Source organism: Sinohyriopsis cumingii, chromosome 15 (assembly GCF_028554795.1).
Source record: "Sinohyriopsis cumingii isolate HCF-2022 chromosome 15, ASM2855479v2, whole genome shotgun sequence".
Classification (NCBI taxonomy): domain Eukaryota; kingdom Metazoa; phylum Mollusca; class Bivalvia; order Unionida; family Unionidae; genus Sinohyriopsis; species Sinohyriopsis cumingii.
In genome coordinates this window covers 119,157,358-119,178,702 of record NC_142975.1, presented here as the reverse complement: position 1 = coordinate 119,178,702, position 21,345 = coordinate 119,157,358, and the positions used below count along the sequence as shown (strand labels likewise).

The window sequence follows — 21,345 nt, the reverse complement described above, 5'->3', positions numbered from 1 at the left end:
TACCTAGCACTTTGTCCTCCGGATATTTCATCAGTAGGCGAGGAGCTACTATATGGTACTCAAGGGTGACACTTTTTTTCTTTTATGTCCCCAAAAATATTTACCAAGCAGTAGATTGAATCTGGCACCAATTGCGTTCACCAAATATTGACACTAAAATAATTACCTGCAGGAATATGCAACCCATAGCTGTACCATTTAATTAGATTGTTCGGTAGTATTGGCTTAGCGTCAGGTGCAGTCACAACAGCTGAGTGAGTGATCAAGTATTCTTGCACTTGGTCGTCATAAACTTCGACACAAAAGTGTTTTGCTTTTCAGTGATGTTTCTGATTTCTGTAGGGTGAATGATTTCCACCAAAGCCACTTCCCAATGGGCTTCGTGATCTAATGGGATGGTCTGAGGTAATTTGGCTGTGTAACAGCAAAAGGTGTTGTTGGGAAACACCTCCATGGAACTTTCACTGGGTAAGTTAAGTAAAATTGGTTATTGTTGTACATAATTCCAGAGTTATGTGGCTGTCTGAGGGGTTACTGGAAGTCAGAGGAGTGTCTCCGTCCAAAATGGGCTTGTTGTTGTTGTTGCTGGAGTGGTGACTGGCACTGGACGCAAGATTCCCGAGAATGTCAGGGAAGGATTGGAAAGAGGGTAGCCGATGCAACCACTCAATAAAATGGTCCACAACTGTTTGTCTCCTTGTTGCAAACTCAAATTGACAATGGCTGCACCGATAACACAATACACCACAAAGATTTGGCAGAAAAAGACAATTTGCATTTTAGGCACACATTCTCCACATCATACCCACAAGTGTTGCTTTTGTAGATCTTGCAGAGAAGGACTGGGTGAAGGAGTGGTCACTGTAGTGGTAGCATTAATTGAGGCTGTGTGGAAGGGCATGATGGTAATTTCTTTTTATAGTCGATAACTCGATCCAAGAATCAAAACTGGGAGGATATTCTTTCCAATGCACTTTGACTTCTTTGATACGTCTTTTTCCCACTTTAAGAGTTCTGCATTCAAGAATGCTTTCGATGTCGTACACGTCGTCTTCTTTTTTGGTGACATGTTGTAACTCGGGCAAGTAAAACATTCCTTTTTACACTTCTCCGTTCATGTCTTCCAATTTATAGACTACAGGATGATGGCCATGCACTCATCCAGTGACATGAAACAATTCGGTGGTCCAGTTGGGTAAGTAACCTTTGTCGAAAGTGCGTTTGGTCTTGCCAATGCGCACCCAATCTCCTACAGCCAACACATTACCTTTCTTGGGGTCAGCCACCATCGGGGACGTACCAAACAGGTGATCAGAAACCAGCACTTCATTGTTGGGAGTCACTTCTTGCGGGAAAACGTCCAATGCCTCGATGGTAATATTGGTTGTATGCTTGAACCAGATGCGGTAAGATGTCGATGAACTTGAGAGTGTGGTGATGTGTAAAATATTTCAACGTGCGTTCTTTCAAGGTACGTTGAAAACGTTCCACGATGCTGGCTTTGGTTTCGGGATTCTCGGTGGTGAAAAAATGAATGTCACGTTTAATTCTTTTTGGAAAGATTGGTTTAGAAATTCGGTACCTTTGTCAGTTTGCCATCGAAGAGGGTGACGAATCCTTTTTTTCAACACCAGTTGCAGGGCTCACACTAACTCGCTGCTTGATTCTGAAGTCAATGGCACGACCCTGCCAACTTTGGAAAAGACGTTGATGACACAAAACAAATATTTGTAACGGCGATTGTAGGTGGCTAAATGAGAGACATTGGCTAAATCGGCTTGCCACTGATGATCTATGCCTTCCACTTCTGGGAAACTTTCGTTGAATGGGTTTGTGTAAAGTGACGGTAGCTTGTTCTTGCAACCATCGTTGCACTTGAGGTAAACGGAGACTTTTCAGTCGTGATTTGGTAGCACAATACAATTTCTGAACTCCTCCGTAATCTGCAGGATCAGATGGATCACAGTAAATGCTGGCTAACACCTTTTCCATTTTTTGCTTAATAAGCCACCCACTCTTCGCTGATGTTACTTTGGACGGGGCGAATGGGTGGTTTGGAAATGGATGTATGTGTCCAATGGGCCACGGGAGTAGAAGTGGTGGATGTGGTAATGGAATGGCTTTCATCTTTTCTTTTTTCACTTCTGGTTCCCCTTTTTTATTTTTCATATCTGTTGAAAGGGGAGAGGAAGTCAGCTTTTTAACCCAAGCTTTCATTTCTTCTCGTTGGGGTGTAGGGGAAGGGATCAACAAGGACGCTGCAATCTTAGTAGGAATGGGAGCTGCTGACGGTGTTTGAAAGCCTTCTCGTGCCTCTTCTTCCTCAGGCTTTCGTGGGGTTATGTCTCTCATGACCAGCTTGTCAATGTAATTGATATAAAAACTAGGCCTAGCTACTGATGTCTTGATGAATACAGGCTAAGGCGAGGGGTATTTAAAAATAATATTGTATGGTCAGTTAATGTACCTCTTAAATAATCACAGGGCAATGGCATTATCGCTTTCCTAACAGAAGGCAAAGTTTACATTTTTAGGCGACTTGTCATCCACTTACAAATGGCATTTTGTCTAAGCCTCAACATGTCTTGATTCTAAGGTCACATGCACTGCTTATTCCACTACATTCAGAAACAAACATAATATCGAAAGCTAAAGTTGTTTGTTTGATGTAATTTTATAAATGAACACAAGTACATCTCTGGGTCTTTCTGCCTCTGAATTCAATCACTATAAATATCAGTACATTTCCACCCAGCCGCCAGTCAAAGCCTTTGAAATTGCTGCCCAGCTATTGCATCATGTTCTTTTTTATGTACTCTTATAAATGACTTTCTCCATTATGTATCCTCATGTGCCTGCATAGATGTCCAAACTGACTAAACATTTTACAACACATTTCACAATGAAATGGTTTATCTCCAGTATATATCATTGTATGCCTATGTAGATGTCCAACTGGACAAAACGTTTTATTACATCCTTCAAATTTAAATGTTTTTTGTCCAGTTCGTATTTTCATGTGTTCATTTAGAACTCCACTGTCATAAAATCTTTTGTCAAATACTTCACATTTTACTGGTTTTTCTCCAAAAGTTCCATTATGTGCTAATTCAGATTTCCACTGTAGACTAGGCCTAAACATATCATCACATATTTAATGTTTAAATGGTTTCTCTCAATGACATATTTCTGTGTACCATTCACAAAAGTCTGCCATTTAATCAATAAAGTACAACAAAATATATATATGCTGTGTACTCTATCTAATCATTTCATACATGTTAGTGAAAAAAATTATTTATTTAATCTGATTTTTCCATTTTATTGCATACTTTTGTCAAATATTTGTAAGAGTTTGTTTGTTGGCACAATTGATATCAAGACCAGCCTGAAGCCTACATTTCATTTTGAGCTACACAAGAATACTGGAACTAACCTGGCTAAGGTGAGGGAGCATCTCAAAAGTACAATCACTAAAGTTACCTCTAAAAAATCACAGGGCCAAGACATTTTCACTTTCCAAAGTGAAGTTTACATTCCCAATGCCTAAGAGTAAAAAGAACTAATGTGATTTTTAGGTATAGCTGGATATTATCAGATATTTTGCTGACATATTTCCTTAATTGCAGAGGTGGTTTGGCTAATAACTGGCTGTGTAAAAGCTTGCTGTTGCTTCCCGTGGGACGAATTTTCTTACTGGGGTTCTCCCCATGTTCTTTATCCAAATTATACTTGCTGTCATGTATAGCCTATCAAAAAATGGTAACAAACCCGAAAAACAACACAACAAACATTTTAATATAAAATGGATAAGTCACATGTTCATCATTAATATTACATTGTCCATGGTATCATACAATGCTCATGTTAAATCTATGGTGTAAATTCCCTGTGTCATTTTGTACCTGATGTGTAAAACTATGGTACTAATGTATCCTCTTGTGCTTCTTCCACTACCACTGTTACTATTATTCATTGCACACTTCACATTTAAATGATTTGTTCTCCATAATGTAACCTCATAAGTATCAGTAGATTTTCGTCCTGAAAAAAAACATTTCTTCATACTTCACATTTAAATACTTTTTCTCAAGTATGTATCCTCATGTGCTCATTAAAATATCCCTTCTGACTAAACCTTTCATTACAGACTTCACAGTTAATTGGTGTTGCTCCAGTATGTATCCTTGTGTGCCGATTCAAATCTCCACTCCCATTAAACCTTTTATTACATAGTTCACATTTATATGGTTTTTCTCCAGTATGTATTCTCATGTGCCGATTCAAATCTCCACTTACACTAAACTTTTTACTGCATACTTCACACTGAAATGGTTTTTCTCCAGAATGTACCCTCATGTGCCGAATCAAATTTCCATTGAAACTAAACCTTTTATTACACACTTCACATTTAAATGGTATTGCTCCAGTATGTATCCTCATGTGCAAAGTCAAAGGTCCACTCCCACTAAACCTTTTATTACACACCTCGCATTTAAATGGTTTTTCTCCAGTATGTACCCTCATGTGCGGATTCAAACGTCCACGGTCACTAAACATTTTATTACACACTTCACATTTATATGGTTTTTCTCCAGTGTGTACCCTCATGTGCTGCTTCAACTTTCCACTCGCAATAAAACTTTTACTGCATACTTCACATTTATATGGTTTTTCTCCAGTATGTATCATCATGTGTTTATTCAAATCTCCACTAAAACGAAACCTTTTATTACAGATTTCACATTTAAATGGTTTTTCTCCAGTATGTATCCTCTTGTGCCGATTCAATTCTCCACTCCCACTAAAACTTTTATTACATACTTCACATTTAAATGGCTTTTTCCCAGTATGTATCCTCATGTGCCGATTCAAATCTCCACTCAAACTAAACTTTTTATTGCATAGTTCACACTTAAATGGCTTTTCTCCAGTATGTACCCTGATGTGCCGAATCAAATGTCCCCTCAAACGAAAACTTTTATTACACACTTCACATTTAAATGGCTTTTCTCCAGTATGTATCCTCGTGTGCAAAGTCAGAGGTCCACTCCCACTAAACCTTTTATTACACACTTCACATGTAAATGGTTTTTCTCCAGTATGTACCCTCATGTGCAGACTGAAAGGTCCACGTTCACTAAACCTTTTATTACACACTTCACATTTAAATGGTTTTTCTCCAGTATGTATCTTCATGTGCTGATTCAAATTTCCACTGGTACCAAACATTTTACTACATACTTCACATTTAAATGGTTTTTCTCCAGTATGTATCCTCATGTGCTGATTCAAATTTCCACTGGTACCAAACATTTTACTACATACTTCACATTTAAATGGTTTTTCTCCAGTATGTATCCTCATGTGCTGGTTCAAATTTCCACTGTCACTAAACATTTTATTACACACTTCACACTTAAATGGTTTTTCTCCAGTATGTATCCTCACGTGCCGATTCAAATGTCCACTGGTACCAAACCTTTTACTACATACTTCACATTCAAATGGTTTTTCTCCAGTATGCATCCTCAAGTGCTGGTTCAAATGTCCACTGTCACTAAACATTTTATTACATACTTCACACTTACATGGCTTTTCTCCAGTGAGTATCTTCATGTGTTCATTTAGAGTTCCACTGTTACAAAATCTTTTGTCAGATACTTCACACTTAAGTGTTTTTTCTGCAGTATCTTCCATTATGTGCTAATTCAGATTTATACTGCAGACCCTATATTTCACGTTTAAATGGTTTCTCTCCATGACTCATCTTTCTGTGTATATTAATCCACAGCAGTCTTACGTTTAGTACAGTAGGATGACAAAACGAAATGATCTTGTTGTTATTGGAATCAAACTTGGAATACTCTATTTTGCGAGAAATGCACGCAACAACTTGGAATTCCAAATTGTTGTTCTTTTTCTCGAGAAATAGCATGGTCGTTAGCTACAACTTGTTATAGCCATTACTCGTGAAAATGCGCGCAACAACTTAGAATTCCAAATTAATTAGTAATTTTCAAACATTTTTATATTTAATTTAAAATCTTTATATTTATTTAATCGGATATTTGTTTTCCATTGTGTTGTTTTTAAATCCTTGAAATATATGTTTACAAAATATTTGTATTTGAAATATATGTGAAAAATATCATTACTTGAAATATATATTTGTAAAATGTTTAATAAATCACATATTTACATTTTGTTTCATTTATTTATTTATATTTATTTAACGACTAATATTATTTCTTTGTATTATATTTGTAATAAATTTGAATTTTAGTTGCTTGATAAGACTCAATCAAAACATTTTATTTGAATCTTTTACAAAACTATTTTCAAAATAGATAGTGAGGAAACTTTATCTGAATGTAGGGAAATATTGCACAACAACGCAGGTTACACCTATCTCTTAAATGATGTCTTAAGCAAATTTTCTGACTTTTGTTCTAAAAGAATAGCATAAATGTAGGAAGGATCTAATTGGTCCATTGCCAAGTTTCACCATTATGAAGTATACTACAAACTGTTGCCTGATGCCCTAAAGAGAATCGTTTCATGAAAAGTATTTCTGGAATGTATAAAAGATCTAAAGGGTTTGTTACTATCATCCAAAGAGTTATATTTCACAGTCATGAAGATTTTTTCCAAGGTCTTACATGGTGCCTGCACGCCATTTAATTTTTTTTTTAACCATTTAAAGACAATTTTAAAAGTAAGAAAATATTCATGGGATATGATATAGAAAAAGAAAATATGAAAAGTCTATACGGATTTTCAAAATTGTCCTTTAAAAATGTTATGTTTTACTGTTATGCGGGTTATTCCATGTTCTTGCATTATGCTTTCATCCCATAATGGGTTTTAGTCATAAAAAGGAATATTTTTAACGTAAGAGAGGTCTTGAGGGGAATTTGAACATTTGGAAGATATTAAACTTCCAGAGGTATTTTTTTTACAAAATCCCACAGTTATTACAGGTTACTGCATTTGTATGGGAAAATATGAATGAGTTTTGGGATGGAATACTGCACGAACTTGTGAGTGAAGTATATCCTTCTGACAAAACGAGTTCATATTTTTCCATACAAATGCAGTAACCTTTTTATTATATGCTCATTTTTTTTTATTCTACCTAAGGTTTAATTATATAAACAAAATACACTACAAGAAACAATGTAAATGAATGAATACCGTATTCCAAAGTAAATACACAAGAGCAAATTAGTCAGTACACAATGACGTCATTATTAATGCGCACATCACTCCGCCCAGATAAATTTGAACTTAGTCGCGCGCTCGACATAACTTTCGAAAGAAAATGGCGTGTCTAGTTAAAATTGAAATTTGCAGTCATATTGTGAATGAATGCGCATTGCAACAACTTTTCCATTTGATCTGGAATGAATATATTTTGGTATTTATTTTCGATTCGACGAAAATTTGTGATTTTGGACTGGATTCATCTATGCAAACTGTACATGAAATAAATCGGATTGAAGAGGCGCGGGAGAAGCGTGTTTACGTCTTCAAATGTGTTTCTGTTTCTGTCATTGAATGTTTGAAATCATAACGTGGGGAAAATATGAAGTCTTTCAATTGCAATTATCAAAAAGACGCTATGGAATTTAATGCTTATTTCGTTTTGAGTGCAGTAAGAGGATGCAATTGCACTTATCATCGAAATTATAGCACAATTTCGAAATGTGTAATCCAGATTGAAAACCTATGACATGGCTCATGTAATTCGGATTTGCAGAATTAAGAAAAAAACATTTTGAGGAAATTCAGGATGTAAAACTGTAAGTATATTTTATTTTGCCATTCTTATCACCAGATAAAGAAGACAGTATGTGCCTTGTCACTTGTTGTTATTTGTAAGGACCTAATCTTCCGTCTTTTGTATAATGTAGCTAGCCTAAAATCCGTAACATTGTATCAACGCGGAATGTGCCAAAACAGCTTGGTTTTCTTGCAGTCCACGAAACATGTTTTAGTTCATTCAGAAGCAAATTTAAACAACCACAACATAAAGAGCCTCTTACGCGAGTGTATATGATTTGTTTGCAAATCAAAAGTGCGTCTGCGTCATTGTTGTTTGTTTACAATAGAAATTAGTTCCTTTATTCACGTGAATGCTATGTGTGTACTGTCGCGCGCGTTCAGTATCGGGGAATATTGAACGTATCTAACAATGTAAAGTTAACGGGGGGGGGGGGCGAAGTATTATATGTTGCTGCACAATGCATGCACACCTTTTTCTGCAAATGTAATAATGTTACAGCAATGTTACTGGAACATGTCAATTGAGGGTTGTGACAGATATGATATTTGATAGCAATGGTTACACATGTAATCTACGCATATCCATCGCAGTGTTTCCGCAAAGATGAAAATTGGTAATAGATACCTCCAATCGTAAGTCTGGCGGTACAGGTATAAACAACTAAAAATCCATATATATCTTAATATAAACATGCATCAACAAAGCGCTACCACTAAATGTGTTTCATTCTTTGTAGGTGTAAGAAAATATTAAATACAATTGCTTGCTTTATGTCTGAACATAGAACTAAGTTGATTATTTTGGTATTAATCGGGTTTAGAAGCAGTTCTTCTATGAACATTCGTATGACTGTAACCTAAAAACAAAGCATATTGTACAATTTACTGAAGTTCAATATTGTTAAGAAAAAGGTAAATTAGCGAAAGGTATGAAACTACTTCTGACATCCATTTTGCCCATTCTGAACAATGAATAGCGTTAGGTGTTTAGGTTCGAATAAACAGTGACACAAGAAAGAGTGAAAACAAGCTTTAAGAAATTTAACAAACTATTTCCCTGGAAAAATACTGTAAAAATGAACAAAATAATAAGTACTTACAGTTTTAAGAATCAAATCCCCAAAAAATCCAAGATTAATCCACGAATAAAATTAAAGATGTCCTAATATTGAGGTGTCCTAATGATTTCAAATTCGAGTCCCGACGAAGAATCCAAGATGGAAGGCGATGACGAATGTTGTGTCCTGTTCAGTGTTGTTGTCTACAGAAACACAAAAAAGAACACACCAGTGTTGGAAATCTGAATAATTTTTTAGAGAAATGTTTTTCTTCATGAGTTTCGTAAGAGCACACGTATATTTTTGGGAAAAAAGAATTAATCCTTTTGAATCCAAATAATTCGAAATAACTCCAATCTGACACAACAAAAAGAACACCTTGACATCAAGTGTTATAAACCCAGACTGAGTAAATTCTCTGTAACCTTCACGTATTAACACTAACTAATGCGCAATTTCGGAAATGCCTGAATTACGAAATAGAGGATCACGTGATCATGTTTACATATAACAAAATGACGTATGACTTTGATAAAAACCAATCATTTTACTCTAGGAATAATATAAGAAAAATTTGTTTACTTCAATGAAATCTATTTACAAGCCAAGGGTCACGTATCCAATACAGCTTCGATCGCACTCTTATTACTTCCACAATAGAAATAAATTAAATAAATGAATTTGTTGACGTGACTGTTACTAAACTTGAATTAAGGTCAGAAACCAGGTCAGCCTTATGTTTACAGAAATGAATAGTCAAGGCAATATTATTTTCTGGAAAAGGTACGAGTTCCTAGTAAATATAATTACATCATTTTGACATATAATAAATTAATAAATAGAAACTATTTAAAACTAACAAACAATTAAATCAGATATAAATTAAATCAAATATACAAATATATATACCAAGAGTCAATACGATTAATCACATAATTATAGGTAAAAGCTATTATCTTATTCCAGTACCTGGATGAACCTTGTCATCGATCATTTTCCTGACTACATGTGAGGACCTACTGTCCAAATCTCTCATTCTCAAAGACTATGATTTCTTTGCACACGTTTTGATCAGAACATTGTATCAAATAAGCAAAGATAGTAAGCGTTTGCTTTCAACATTTTGAAGGTAGGAGATACAATCGTCTAACCAAAACATAATAGAGAGCGTTTTTCTAGTACAAGTCCGGATTTATTTATAGACAGAATCCAGACCATATGTGTACTTATAGTCTAAGTTAAATCAATCTTTTCCTTGTTTAGTTTTTATATTATTATTAGTATTGATTTTCAACATACTATGTTAACCTATTGTTGGTTTCCTGTACATCGTCTATACCACATCTGGAAATAATAGAGTGTGTGATTTACGGGCACTACACACACCATAAGGTGTCTGTGCGGTTTTATAGCTCACCTTATCCAGGTAACAATGAATTTTCTGTATTATTGTAACGACAATTTCATCCAAAGTTGGAAATAAATACACATATAAGGATATCAAGCCATGACCAAAATTAATCTCCTTTAATATAAATACTTTGTAGGCTTGTTTAAGAAATTGATTTGTATACAGGTCATTGTCTAAAACTTTGAAAATGCTAATGTGAATTGTAGGATGGACATTTCACAAAACAACTTTTATGAATACAGTTTGGTTATAAACTGTTATACTTTATGTTCATCTACAGGTTGAATTTGCCTTGCGATTATATTGAATATTTCTTACACTGTAAAACTCTTTAAAAATTGTGAAATCTGTTCTAAATGAACTTGAAGGTTGTGCTTTATTTCTTATTAAAAGCATATGGTATATTAAGAAACATATGAAAATGATTTGATTAAAAAGAATAAAGATATAAATGGTATTGATATTGATGGGTAAAGGTTCTGATATCACAGTATGCCGATGAAAAAACATTGTTTTGGACGGATCTGGAAAAGCTCTTAAAATACAATACTCACATTAGAATTCTATGGAAATACCTGTGGCCTGAATGCAAACATAGACACTACAAGAATCCTACGGATAGGAAGCATGAAAAGCAGCAACAACCATTTGTGTATAGAGTATAATTTATGATGGTTAGATAACAGTTCTGCACAATTAGGCATTAACGTCTTTACAGATTTAAGTCCCATTATACATCGTCATTATGATAGTAAATTAAATGATATCAAATCGAAACTGACCGTTTGATCAAAGTAAATGCAACACCAAGTTGGATATGTTGTAGCATACCGTCATACCAGAACCTGCTGGCAATTCATGCTACAACGCCATAGTTCTAGTCTAGCGAAAAGATGTGCATATTTATTTATTCATTCCTTTACCATTGTATTTACTTGGAATTATTTCTCGCAATTAATCATACTACATTTTGAATATCATTCATTCTTTTCTTGGCAATACTTCTCTCAATCCATAACGATTCATTTGGATTAGTTTTCCTTTTTTCGTCGTCTCAATTCAATTGCAGTAGATTTACTTTGACTTTTCTTGGTAATAATGCTCGCAATTCATCTTAATTGATTTTGAGTAGCACCACTTATAACTGTTCTTGGCATGATTTCAAATAATCCATCAAAATCCATTTGCAGTAGTTTTACTTTGGTCTTTCCTTCGTAATATTTCTCGCAGTCAGTGATAATTATCTTGAAGCAGAATCATTTTCTTGATATTATTCCTCCGAATCCATCAAGAGAAATGTGGAGTCGCTTTACGTTTGTCTTTCATTGGCATTATTTCTCGTAATTCATCATAACCCATTAAGAGCAGCTTTACCCTTGTCTTTCCTTGGCAGTGTTTCTTGTAATCCATCAAAATACATTTAGAGTAGTAGTAATGCTGTAGTTAACTGTCCTTATTGTTCTTCTAATCTATTAATTAAATGATCTTTCATTGGTGACCTTTCTCTTGTTGTAGTTTTATTAAATTTTCTAATATACTTTGATGCAGGTTTGTAAAATATATTTTTGTTTTCCTAATTCTTCTTCTGATGCACTGTAAGATATTTGAAATCATTGGTTTTATATGTAACTTGGGGAAAATCATTAGAGGAATTTTACAATCTTCTTGAAGATTATATCACTTAATAGTTGTGTTCGTAACAAGGTGGGTAAAGGTGGGAATTCGAAAGGTGTATCCGTTTTGGTGCCCAAAGTTGTCGTAATGAAAGATTTTGTAAAACGAGTATTTGATACGTTTAAGTACTGTGTAGTTTTGTAACTTAAGTTAACTTTGCATACTGATAAAGATATATGTATGGATGCAATGTTGAGTATAATACAGATAATGTTTCAATGCAGAGGCATTCATACGACCATAAAAATGTATAACAAATCTGGCTTATCGTTAATAGATTTATGCATAAATTTTAATATTCATATTATGAATAGAAGGCTCTTTGATGATAAAAAAATGGTCATTTCATATGGATAATTCATAATGGTTGCAGAGTAGTTGGCTAAATGCTATATACCTTTAAATGAACCAATTATGTATATCACTAGCTTTTGGGATAGGGACTCGAGATGAATCAACACATTGCCAATATATTGTTTAATTAGACTAAGCCAGCATGTCAGAAATGAAGATAACAATGCCCAGAATGTGGATGTTTATGATCATCAAACTTATTGTGACGTACACAACATTAATATTGATACTTCTGCATTTACTAAATGGGAATATTTTCGTCTTACTGAAGACAATTGTAACAAGATAACCGGATGGGATTTTGATGGTGATACAAATACACTGTTTAATGATAAATGACTTGAATGAGAAAAGAATATTGATTAATGCGTATGTAATATCCAAATATTGGATCGATTAACAAAATCCGCAGGAACTTAATAATGAAAATACAAATAAATGACCTGAAACAGCACAAGGACAAAGGGTGAAAAACTCAGTGATTTCACAACAAAAGAATGACGTGTTTCAATAGTAAAACTGTGGTATTTTACTCATATAGTAAAAATGTATTCACTCAAATAGTGAAAATGATCAAAGCAAAGGGACAGATGTATATAACATATTTACAGTCCCAAAAACACACTGGGTATTACGAACCCCAAAGATTAGCCCACGGCTAAAGGATGATATGTTTGGAGTCACAAGCACACTTGGCTAAGAGTCACAGTGGTTAATGAAGCATCGGTATTCCAGGTTGGTCGATCAAGCAATCAGCGCCCACCAATCTCGGTCAGCAATGCCCGATCACCTGTTACTCGACCAGCAACACTGTTTTCTCAGCTCTATGGCTGCTATGGTGCAGCTGCTATGGTCAATTTATATGGTTAGTTTTGCAGCTGGTACCACGTCGACTTCGATCACTCCGATCAGTCTGATCAGCTGAAACTACATCTAACACTGTAATATGCATGACACGGGCATATGCGATAAAACGTAATGACCTTTATATACGGTAAGCGACACAAATTACAGAAGTGAACATAACCGTACCCGACAAAAATCATAAGGTACTAAACGTTTTTTAAAAATGCAACTTTATATATTGCTAATATAAATCTCTCGTTAAGTCACAAGCAAGAATATAAAATATTTGCGTGATACTACGTAAGCCGAGGCTGCATAGAAAATATACAAAATAAACGTGGTAGCACAATATTTACAAGTTATACAAGAAACTCACATACCTGTACAGCTGAGCTGTGCAAGTCCTTAAAGTAGACCGCTCACCGACAATGCATTCCGTAATGTAAAGATTTTGAGCTACGGTGTGGTATTTATATACAGACGATGCCGCAATACATCGTGTGTGCCTGGAAGTATTCGGTTATTCGCATCGGAAGTACTTCGCACGTGCGGCATATGATGAACCGAACTCAGTATTTCGAAAATCTTTTTACAATATACGTAAATCACCTTCGGGTATAGTTGCACAAAAAAAGAACAGAGTGCATGTATTTAATAAATAAAAGGATTTATACAATTCCGTGCCAAACAACATACAGTCATTTGTAAGAATGCTTGGCACAGCTTTTGAAGACATAAAGAATGATCTAGTCAGATATCTTAAAGCTGACATTGACTTCTCTCTATAAATATTCATTACGTTATATCAGAAGATAGATTCAGTTTTGCAGACCAGCGTAACGGCGGCTAATATGATAACGAAACAACACTTTTCGTGTGATAAGGTGAAATATAATAAAAACTACTGGTTAAGATGCTTTAGATTCTCAAATACTGAAGCTGATCTCAAGTTCTATCGAAAGTACAATAGAGCTTATAAATCAATACGTGTACTCAAGAAAAGATACACTCGAGAATTCCAGATGAACAAGTTAACTCAAGCAAGGAAAACCCTCGTCAAGCTTGACATATTTTGAAACTGGAAACGCATTATTCTCAACAAGTACAATATATCTCCCCATAAAACGTATATGAATACTCTAAATCTTTACCGAAGAAGCCTGTGGGCGAATTAGGTGACTATGACGCTATTGTTAGTTTAGAACTGCCTTATTTAAAAGGTCATGACTTAAATACTCCAGTTATACATAATGAATTATGATAAGTTTACTTAAAATCAAAAATAAAACCTCTGGACCTGATGTGATACCTACTCGTTTTTATCAGTGCACGAAGGAAACGATCTTACCATCCCTTAACGCTCTGTTAAAACAATTCGTGGAATCCGGTTGTTTTCCTAAAGATTGGGAGAAGAGTATTATCTGTCTTATATATAAATGCGGTGACAAGAACGATCCAAACAATTACAGAGGTTTTTCTCTTATTATTACTCTATGCAAAGTCTTTACTGATATATTGAATACTCGTATACACACGTGGGTAGAAGACAACGGTGTTTTAGACGAAGCACATGTAGATTTTAGGAAAATATACTCCGCATGCGACAATGTCTTTATTATTCAGGATTTAGCTCAGAAATATATATCCAAAAGAAATAGTAGATTTTATTGTCTTTTTGTAGCGTTTATAAAAACATATTGATAATGTACAGCATGATATGTTATGTTCATCAATAATACGTAAGGGTATAAACAGTTAAATAGTAAACATTTTTATATGTATAGACATATAAAAAGCTGTGTTTGAACACACAGATGTTTAACTACGTATTTCGAATGAACATTAGGTACAAGGCAATGTTGTGTTTAATCCCTATCATGTTTTCCCTTTTATTAATGATATGATTACACACCTGAATACAGAACGCAACAGAGGTGTATTTATCTCTGATGATATTGATCATATGTTTGCAATACATTACGCTGATGATGTTGCTAACTGCGCCAATACAGTTTCTCTTTTTCAGAGGAGGTACCTCAACTGTGCCACCTGATGCATGGAAAAAGGGCATAATTTTTACTGTAATTGTTTTGGTTAGGAAAAAAGTTTCAGTATACTGTGCTGGTTAACCCAATATTCACAGCTATTTTCCCCCACACTCCACTTCCCTCACTACTGGTAAATCAAAACTTTGAGGAACAATGATTGCATAGTTTGAAATTGTGTTTACATACCCCATATGCTTTTTCTATGCAGTTTCCCATATCTAGCTATGTCGAAAATACAATTCTTGCTAAGGATCTCATCCATTATATCCACTTAGCTCATTCGCTTGAAACTGTTATTGTTTTGATGATTGCTCTTCATGCGCTTTTAACTTTATTTTATCTACCTTATTTTCAAAGCTGCCAAAGAAAAGAAATATGTGGCTTTATGACAATGGTTCAAAAATATCAGAACAATTTTTGGTTTTTAATGCAAGACCTGATATTTGATGGAGTGTTCTATATCACATCACCAATGCACTTGAGTGGTTCATCTCACATGGCCAATGTATTAATATATGCCTACATGAACCTTTGTAGGAGAATGAAGAGCGGACATAACCTTCGCTTGAACCTAAGAAGTACGTCAAAGGGCTGAAAACTTAAACACAGGTGCTCTTGGACCAATGGTTCCTAAACAGAGTGGAGTATTACTTCAGTTTCAGGTATGCCATTTCAAGATTACAACAACTGCATAGTGTTTAAAAGAAAAATGTTCAGACCGCTTTAAATGATTTTATTCTCAATTTCAGAATAATTGACTATATATATACATATTTATCTACCATAGTGAAGATCTGAATAAGATATCATTCATAAGATGTGTGTATATGATACATGTACAGTGACTCTCCTCAATTCTTCGATAGGTTCAATTATAATACATGCACATCAGGTATAAATAATTCCACGATACTCTGTATCAATAAACACTGCAGTAAAGATTGGATATATGCAAACTTCGCCAACAGAAATCATCATTTAAAAGTTGTATTAATCTGTTAGCAGATGACAAATGATACATGCTTCAAGACACATGTTCTTGATAATTGCAGAAGAACTGGTGAGCTTGAAGTTTTTCATCAGCAAATACTGATGTACTGTACCAAGAGAAGATGATACACGCTTCCTGTGTACAGGATTTAGAATGAGCTATCCGCTTTGAATCACAATTCGATCCAGTGATATGTATAGCACTTCCCATGGGTCTGACCTACGTTATTAAGGATATATGGTTTCATGGAATTTCCTTAGGGGCTTGGGATATTTATATCATGATGATGACTACTAGCTAATACCTGTTCATGCCAACATGTTGCTTTATGAAGAAACAGACAAAAATGCATCTTGTCGCAAACAGTACTTTGGAGATAAAAACAAATAAGAACAAAAACATCTGGTTATAAGGCTCTAATGATGGGTGAAAAGTCAATATGAGATAGCATGGAATGCTTGTCACACAAGTTACGAAAATAAAATTTCCTTTAAAACAGGTATCATCGATGATGTACACAAAAGCAGCAGATTATTTCCCACATCAGGGAGTTTTTTACAGAAAGCTCTCATCTGTTAACTTGAGGACAAACAGGGTGGGCGGAGGAGAAGATAACTAACGGAAGGTGATCGTAGGAGAATTTTAGAACTTGGCGCCTTAAGAAAGACCATCAATTCAGCTTGTGCTGAAGAGGAACATTTCTAGATTTTAGTTATGTAAAATATAAAACGTGTCTGATATATGGAGGTGTCTGTGAATGTAGGTTACACTTTATATAATATCTTGTAAATATCAATACTTGTAAACAACGTATAATGCCACATCTGCAACTGCTGAAAACGTTTTATATTGATTATTTATGACCTTCTTGCCCAAATTGTGAATAGGCAGATATAGACTGATGTTTAAAAAATGATTGAAAGCATTATAAGGATGACCGGATTAAAATGATTATGGAGATATGTAAAAAAGAAAGATATCAAAGGAAACATATTCAATATTTGGACGGAATTTCGACAAAATAAACAATAATTAAGATAACAGATTGCATTACAAAAACAATGATGGCCTGTGGCCAGGTAATACCAATTAAAAAAAAATAACAGGCCATAATAACCGATATAATTATTTAAATATAAAAAATTATGGACTAATTAAAGTCAGTAAAAAGCAATTGATATCTCTCAAAAATTAAATATAAAATAGATTACCCGCCCCCCCCCCACAAAAAACCAAACAAACGACAACAAACAAACATATAAATGTAATATGCCGTTAAACACTAATAAATTTGCATGTGTTTATATACCAAATACCAAACAGGGAGTAGGGGTAAGAAATGGGCCTTGGTATAGCGCTCATTACGAGCGCTAATGCAAACGCGGGCTAAGAACTCGTTCCCACCCTGATCTCCTGGGAGGTGGCTAATATATCGTTAAACACTTATTAATTTGCATGTGTTTATATTTAAATATCAAACAATCCTTAGGGAATATTCTCCTTACCTTTAAATATACAAAAGGACAAAGTATCTGTATGGGGAAAGTAAGAGGTAATGACTTCATGGAGCTATATCACATGGCGCCACGCGAAATGGAAAGGCCCATAAAAGAGCCTAAGAAAAACACCCCATACGGAACACTAGTACATGCAAAACACAAAGACAAACGCAACATCTCTAATTATTTCTCTCTCTCTCTCTCTCTCTCTCTCTCTCTCTCTCTCTCTCATAACTATTCAGTTCCCATACTGTATAGTTGACTAAAATAATTGGAATTTTGGCCACAATAAAAAACAGAGGGGGCCAAAACTCGAGTCGGGTGAAATACAACAAATAAATAAAGTATGGACTCTCACTCGAGTACAGCCTCAAAATTATGCGATGAGCAACACATATAAGCACGCACATAAAACACTACGTTTTTTCTTTCTTTTGAAAACAGTTCACCGCTCAGTTGCCCATTCAAAAATGATTAATAAAGTAGATTAAAATAAAAATAAAACTTAGTACTAAGGCATACTGGGGAAATTTGACTGATATGCTGTCTCAACACGGAAACTAATATAGCATTCACACACATAGCAATACACGTATAGCAAACACGAGACTAAGGAGACCTCTAGCAAAGGTCACAAACACGAACTAGGGGAGTGAATTCGAGCTAGATGAAATAAACTTGGCTCGGATGAACACCCCTATAGAAAAAACTAGGAAATATTAATACCTCATCAAAAATTTAAAATAATTAAATTTTTGATTGAAAAATCTTTTTTATAAAAATAAAACAAACAACATACCTGTGGGTTACATTTACACATAAAACACTTTTCGCTTCTTTTTTTTGGAGGGGGGGGGGCATCTGTCTGGTGCCCAAAAGAGACATAAAAGAAAGCATTATTGTTTGATGCAATATTAAGTGCAGTTATAACAAAATAAAGGATGAAGTAAAATGTATTTATTATATATAAATTCATACACGCAAGAAAGGATTTACGTTCATGCAAGCCTAGAGGAGATGAAGCTAGTGTACTATGCAAAAACATCCGGATATTTTTCACGCATGCACTAGACACGGCATGAGGGAATGTCTCTGTCCAGATCTCATCCTTCCATGCTGCCATATTATGAACTGCCTTTAGGCAGCATGTACGTTGGCGCTCACCTAGTCAGCTTCGTCGTCGAGGGCAAGAGTATCCTATTGGTACAAACTGGCCAAGACAAGGATTATAACTTGAAAATCTTGAAAAATTATTCCAATTTGTAATGTGCTATTTCTACGATGTTAAATAATATATTGAAACAAATCATAGAAACATGCACTTATTCGAATTGTATTCATCTTCCATCAACGAATTCCACTGTAAAATAAACATGGATCAGAATTGCACACAGGTTTTAATTTGACATTAGTACTGACATCTCCATCACAACTAGAATTTATATTAAGTGTAGTTTATGTTAAGATAGACAGCTCAAAGTTTTTGGGGAGCACTTCTAGAAGTCAGAGACACCTGCATGTGGATTAAATAGGAATGGCTGATTGCAGATGAAGATATATTTAGACAAGAATTGTACACTTTTACCATAATCACCTTAGATTTGTTTAGCATAGTACGATGCCCGCATTGAATATTGAAACCAGGTAATGATAAAAATCTACTCGATGAGAATCCGTTGTAAAAAAAAAAATCCTTATAATTTGCATATGTATGCCCTAATTAGGGAAAATCACTCAAGAAAACTGCAAACTTGATTTCCAAACAACAAAAGTATCAAAGTATAAAAGACTAGTTGAACAAATACAAGTCTGTAAAATAGAGACATGACTACCTTGCTGAAAACTTTCAAATATAAACGTAAAATTTAAATTGCTGGAACAAAACCATTGTCAACTATGCACAATCAACTAAGAAACTTCTGCTTAAAATATTCCACTTAAAATAAATTTTTATCTCTGAAAAATCAACTGAGAAAGTTTATACATTTTTGAAAAGTATTGCAGCAAGGAAATTAACAGGCCTATATATTATTGGAATATGTCTCCTGAAAGTTGCAACAGATATAATATCTGACAGCAATGCTTACACATGTAATCTAGGCATGTTAAACACAGTGTTACCACAGACATGGAAAATGGCAATAGTTACCTCCAATCACACGTCTGGCAATAAAGATATCAACAACTAAAAATCCATATCCATCTTAATGGAGTCTGTGATCGAGTTCATATAGCACTGTCATTTAATATGTGGTAATAATGAAACAAAAACAGATAGGTTATTAGTTTCAGAATGTTATTTGTATTAATATTTACAGCTTTATAAATATGGAGAAAAAAAAAGAATTACACATATTAAAAACCAATTGTTTGCTGACAACTGTCTTGTATGAGAACTTCAGCTCATGGTGGTAGATTCCTTCAACAGCTGCCATCATCATGTATTCAAGTAAATGAAGAAATATAAAATAAAAAAGCAGCTAAAACATTTTTATAAAACTTGAGACGGCAATTTTAGGTATGAAAGTACTTTATTCAATGGATATCATCACACCTGCCAATATGTACCGTGAGCTTCCACCACCACCAAGAACAATATAATATGATGCTTTTATAGTTAATGGGAAGCTAGCCACAATATGATTAAAATGACTAGGATAATCATGAAAGTCAATTCTACCAGAAACTGTCTTAAAATACAATTATATAATATGTATAATTTTTCAGCATGTAGCTAAGAATATGCATCAACAAAGTTCTTCTACTAAATGTGTTTCATTCCTTGTGGTGTAGGAAAAATATTAAATATAACTGCTTGCCTTTTCTCTTCTTTACCTCTGCAAATGTAACTAAGTCAATTATTTTGGTATGAATCGGGTTTAAAAGCTGTTCTCTATGAAATTTCGTATGACTGTAACCTGCAAGTAAATGAAATTGTATCATTAACTTAACTTTAATCTTGTTTTTTAAAAAAAGGTAAGTGAGTGAATGTCATGAAACTACTTCTGACACCTACGTTGACCATCCTGAACATTGAACAGTCAATACGACTAGTCACGTAATGATAGGTAAAAGCTATCATCGTATTACTGTACCTGGATGAGCCTTGTCATCGATCATGACTTGCTAATACAAAATCTTTACTCAAACTTTGTTAAAGCAGCGGGTGAATTGATCATTGGATAATGACATTATTAACATCACCATACTGTCATTACACATGTGTCTGCATATCTATTTCACAACACATTTGTAATTTATCTGTTGTCATTATTGTATATATGTAAATTACTAAATGAATACTTACCTCATTTTCATTTGGAATATTCAAACTACAGCAAAGGGTAAGTCTCCTGGTCACATGTGAGGAATTGGTGTCCAAATCTCTCATTCTCAATGACTTTGATTTCTTTGCACATGTTCTGCCCGCAACATTGTATCAAATAAGTAAAGATAGTAAGCGTTTGCCTTCACCATTTTCAAAGTAGGAGATTCACTGGTCTAACAAAACCACAGAGAGCGTTATTCTAGTATAACTTTTTATTTATTTATAAACATAATTCAGACGATATGTGTACATATAGTCTATGTAAAATCAATGTTTTCCTTGATATATTTTCATATTATTATCAGTTTTGATTTTCAACATACACTGTTAATGTATTGTTGGTTTCCT

The 21,345-nt window shown here is 34.4% G+C and overlaps 1 protein-coding gene across 1 annotated transcript; it reads right to left on the bottom strand.

The window, feature by feature from the left end:
- Nucleotides 1-3,780: 3,780 nt before the first annotated feature.
- LOC149782585 (uncharacterized) lies at nucleotides 3,781-5,817 on the bottom strand. The gene has a single exon (XM_089934042.1). The coding sequence runs from the start codon at nucleotides 5,698-5,700 to the stop codon at nucleotides 4,090-4,092; it is 1,611 nt and encodes a 536-aa protein (XP_089790168.1). The 5' UTR covers nucleotides 5,701-5,817; the 3' UTR covers nucleotides 3,781-4,089.
- Between the last annotated feature and the right edge of the window lie 15,528 nt (nucleotides 5,818-21,345).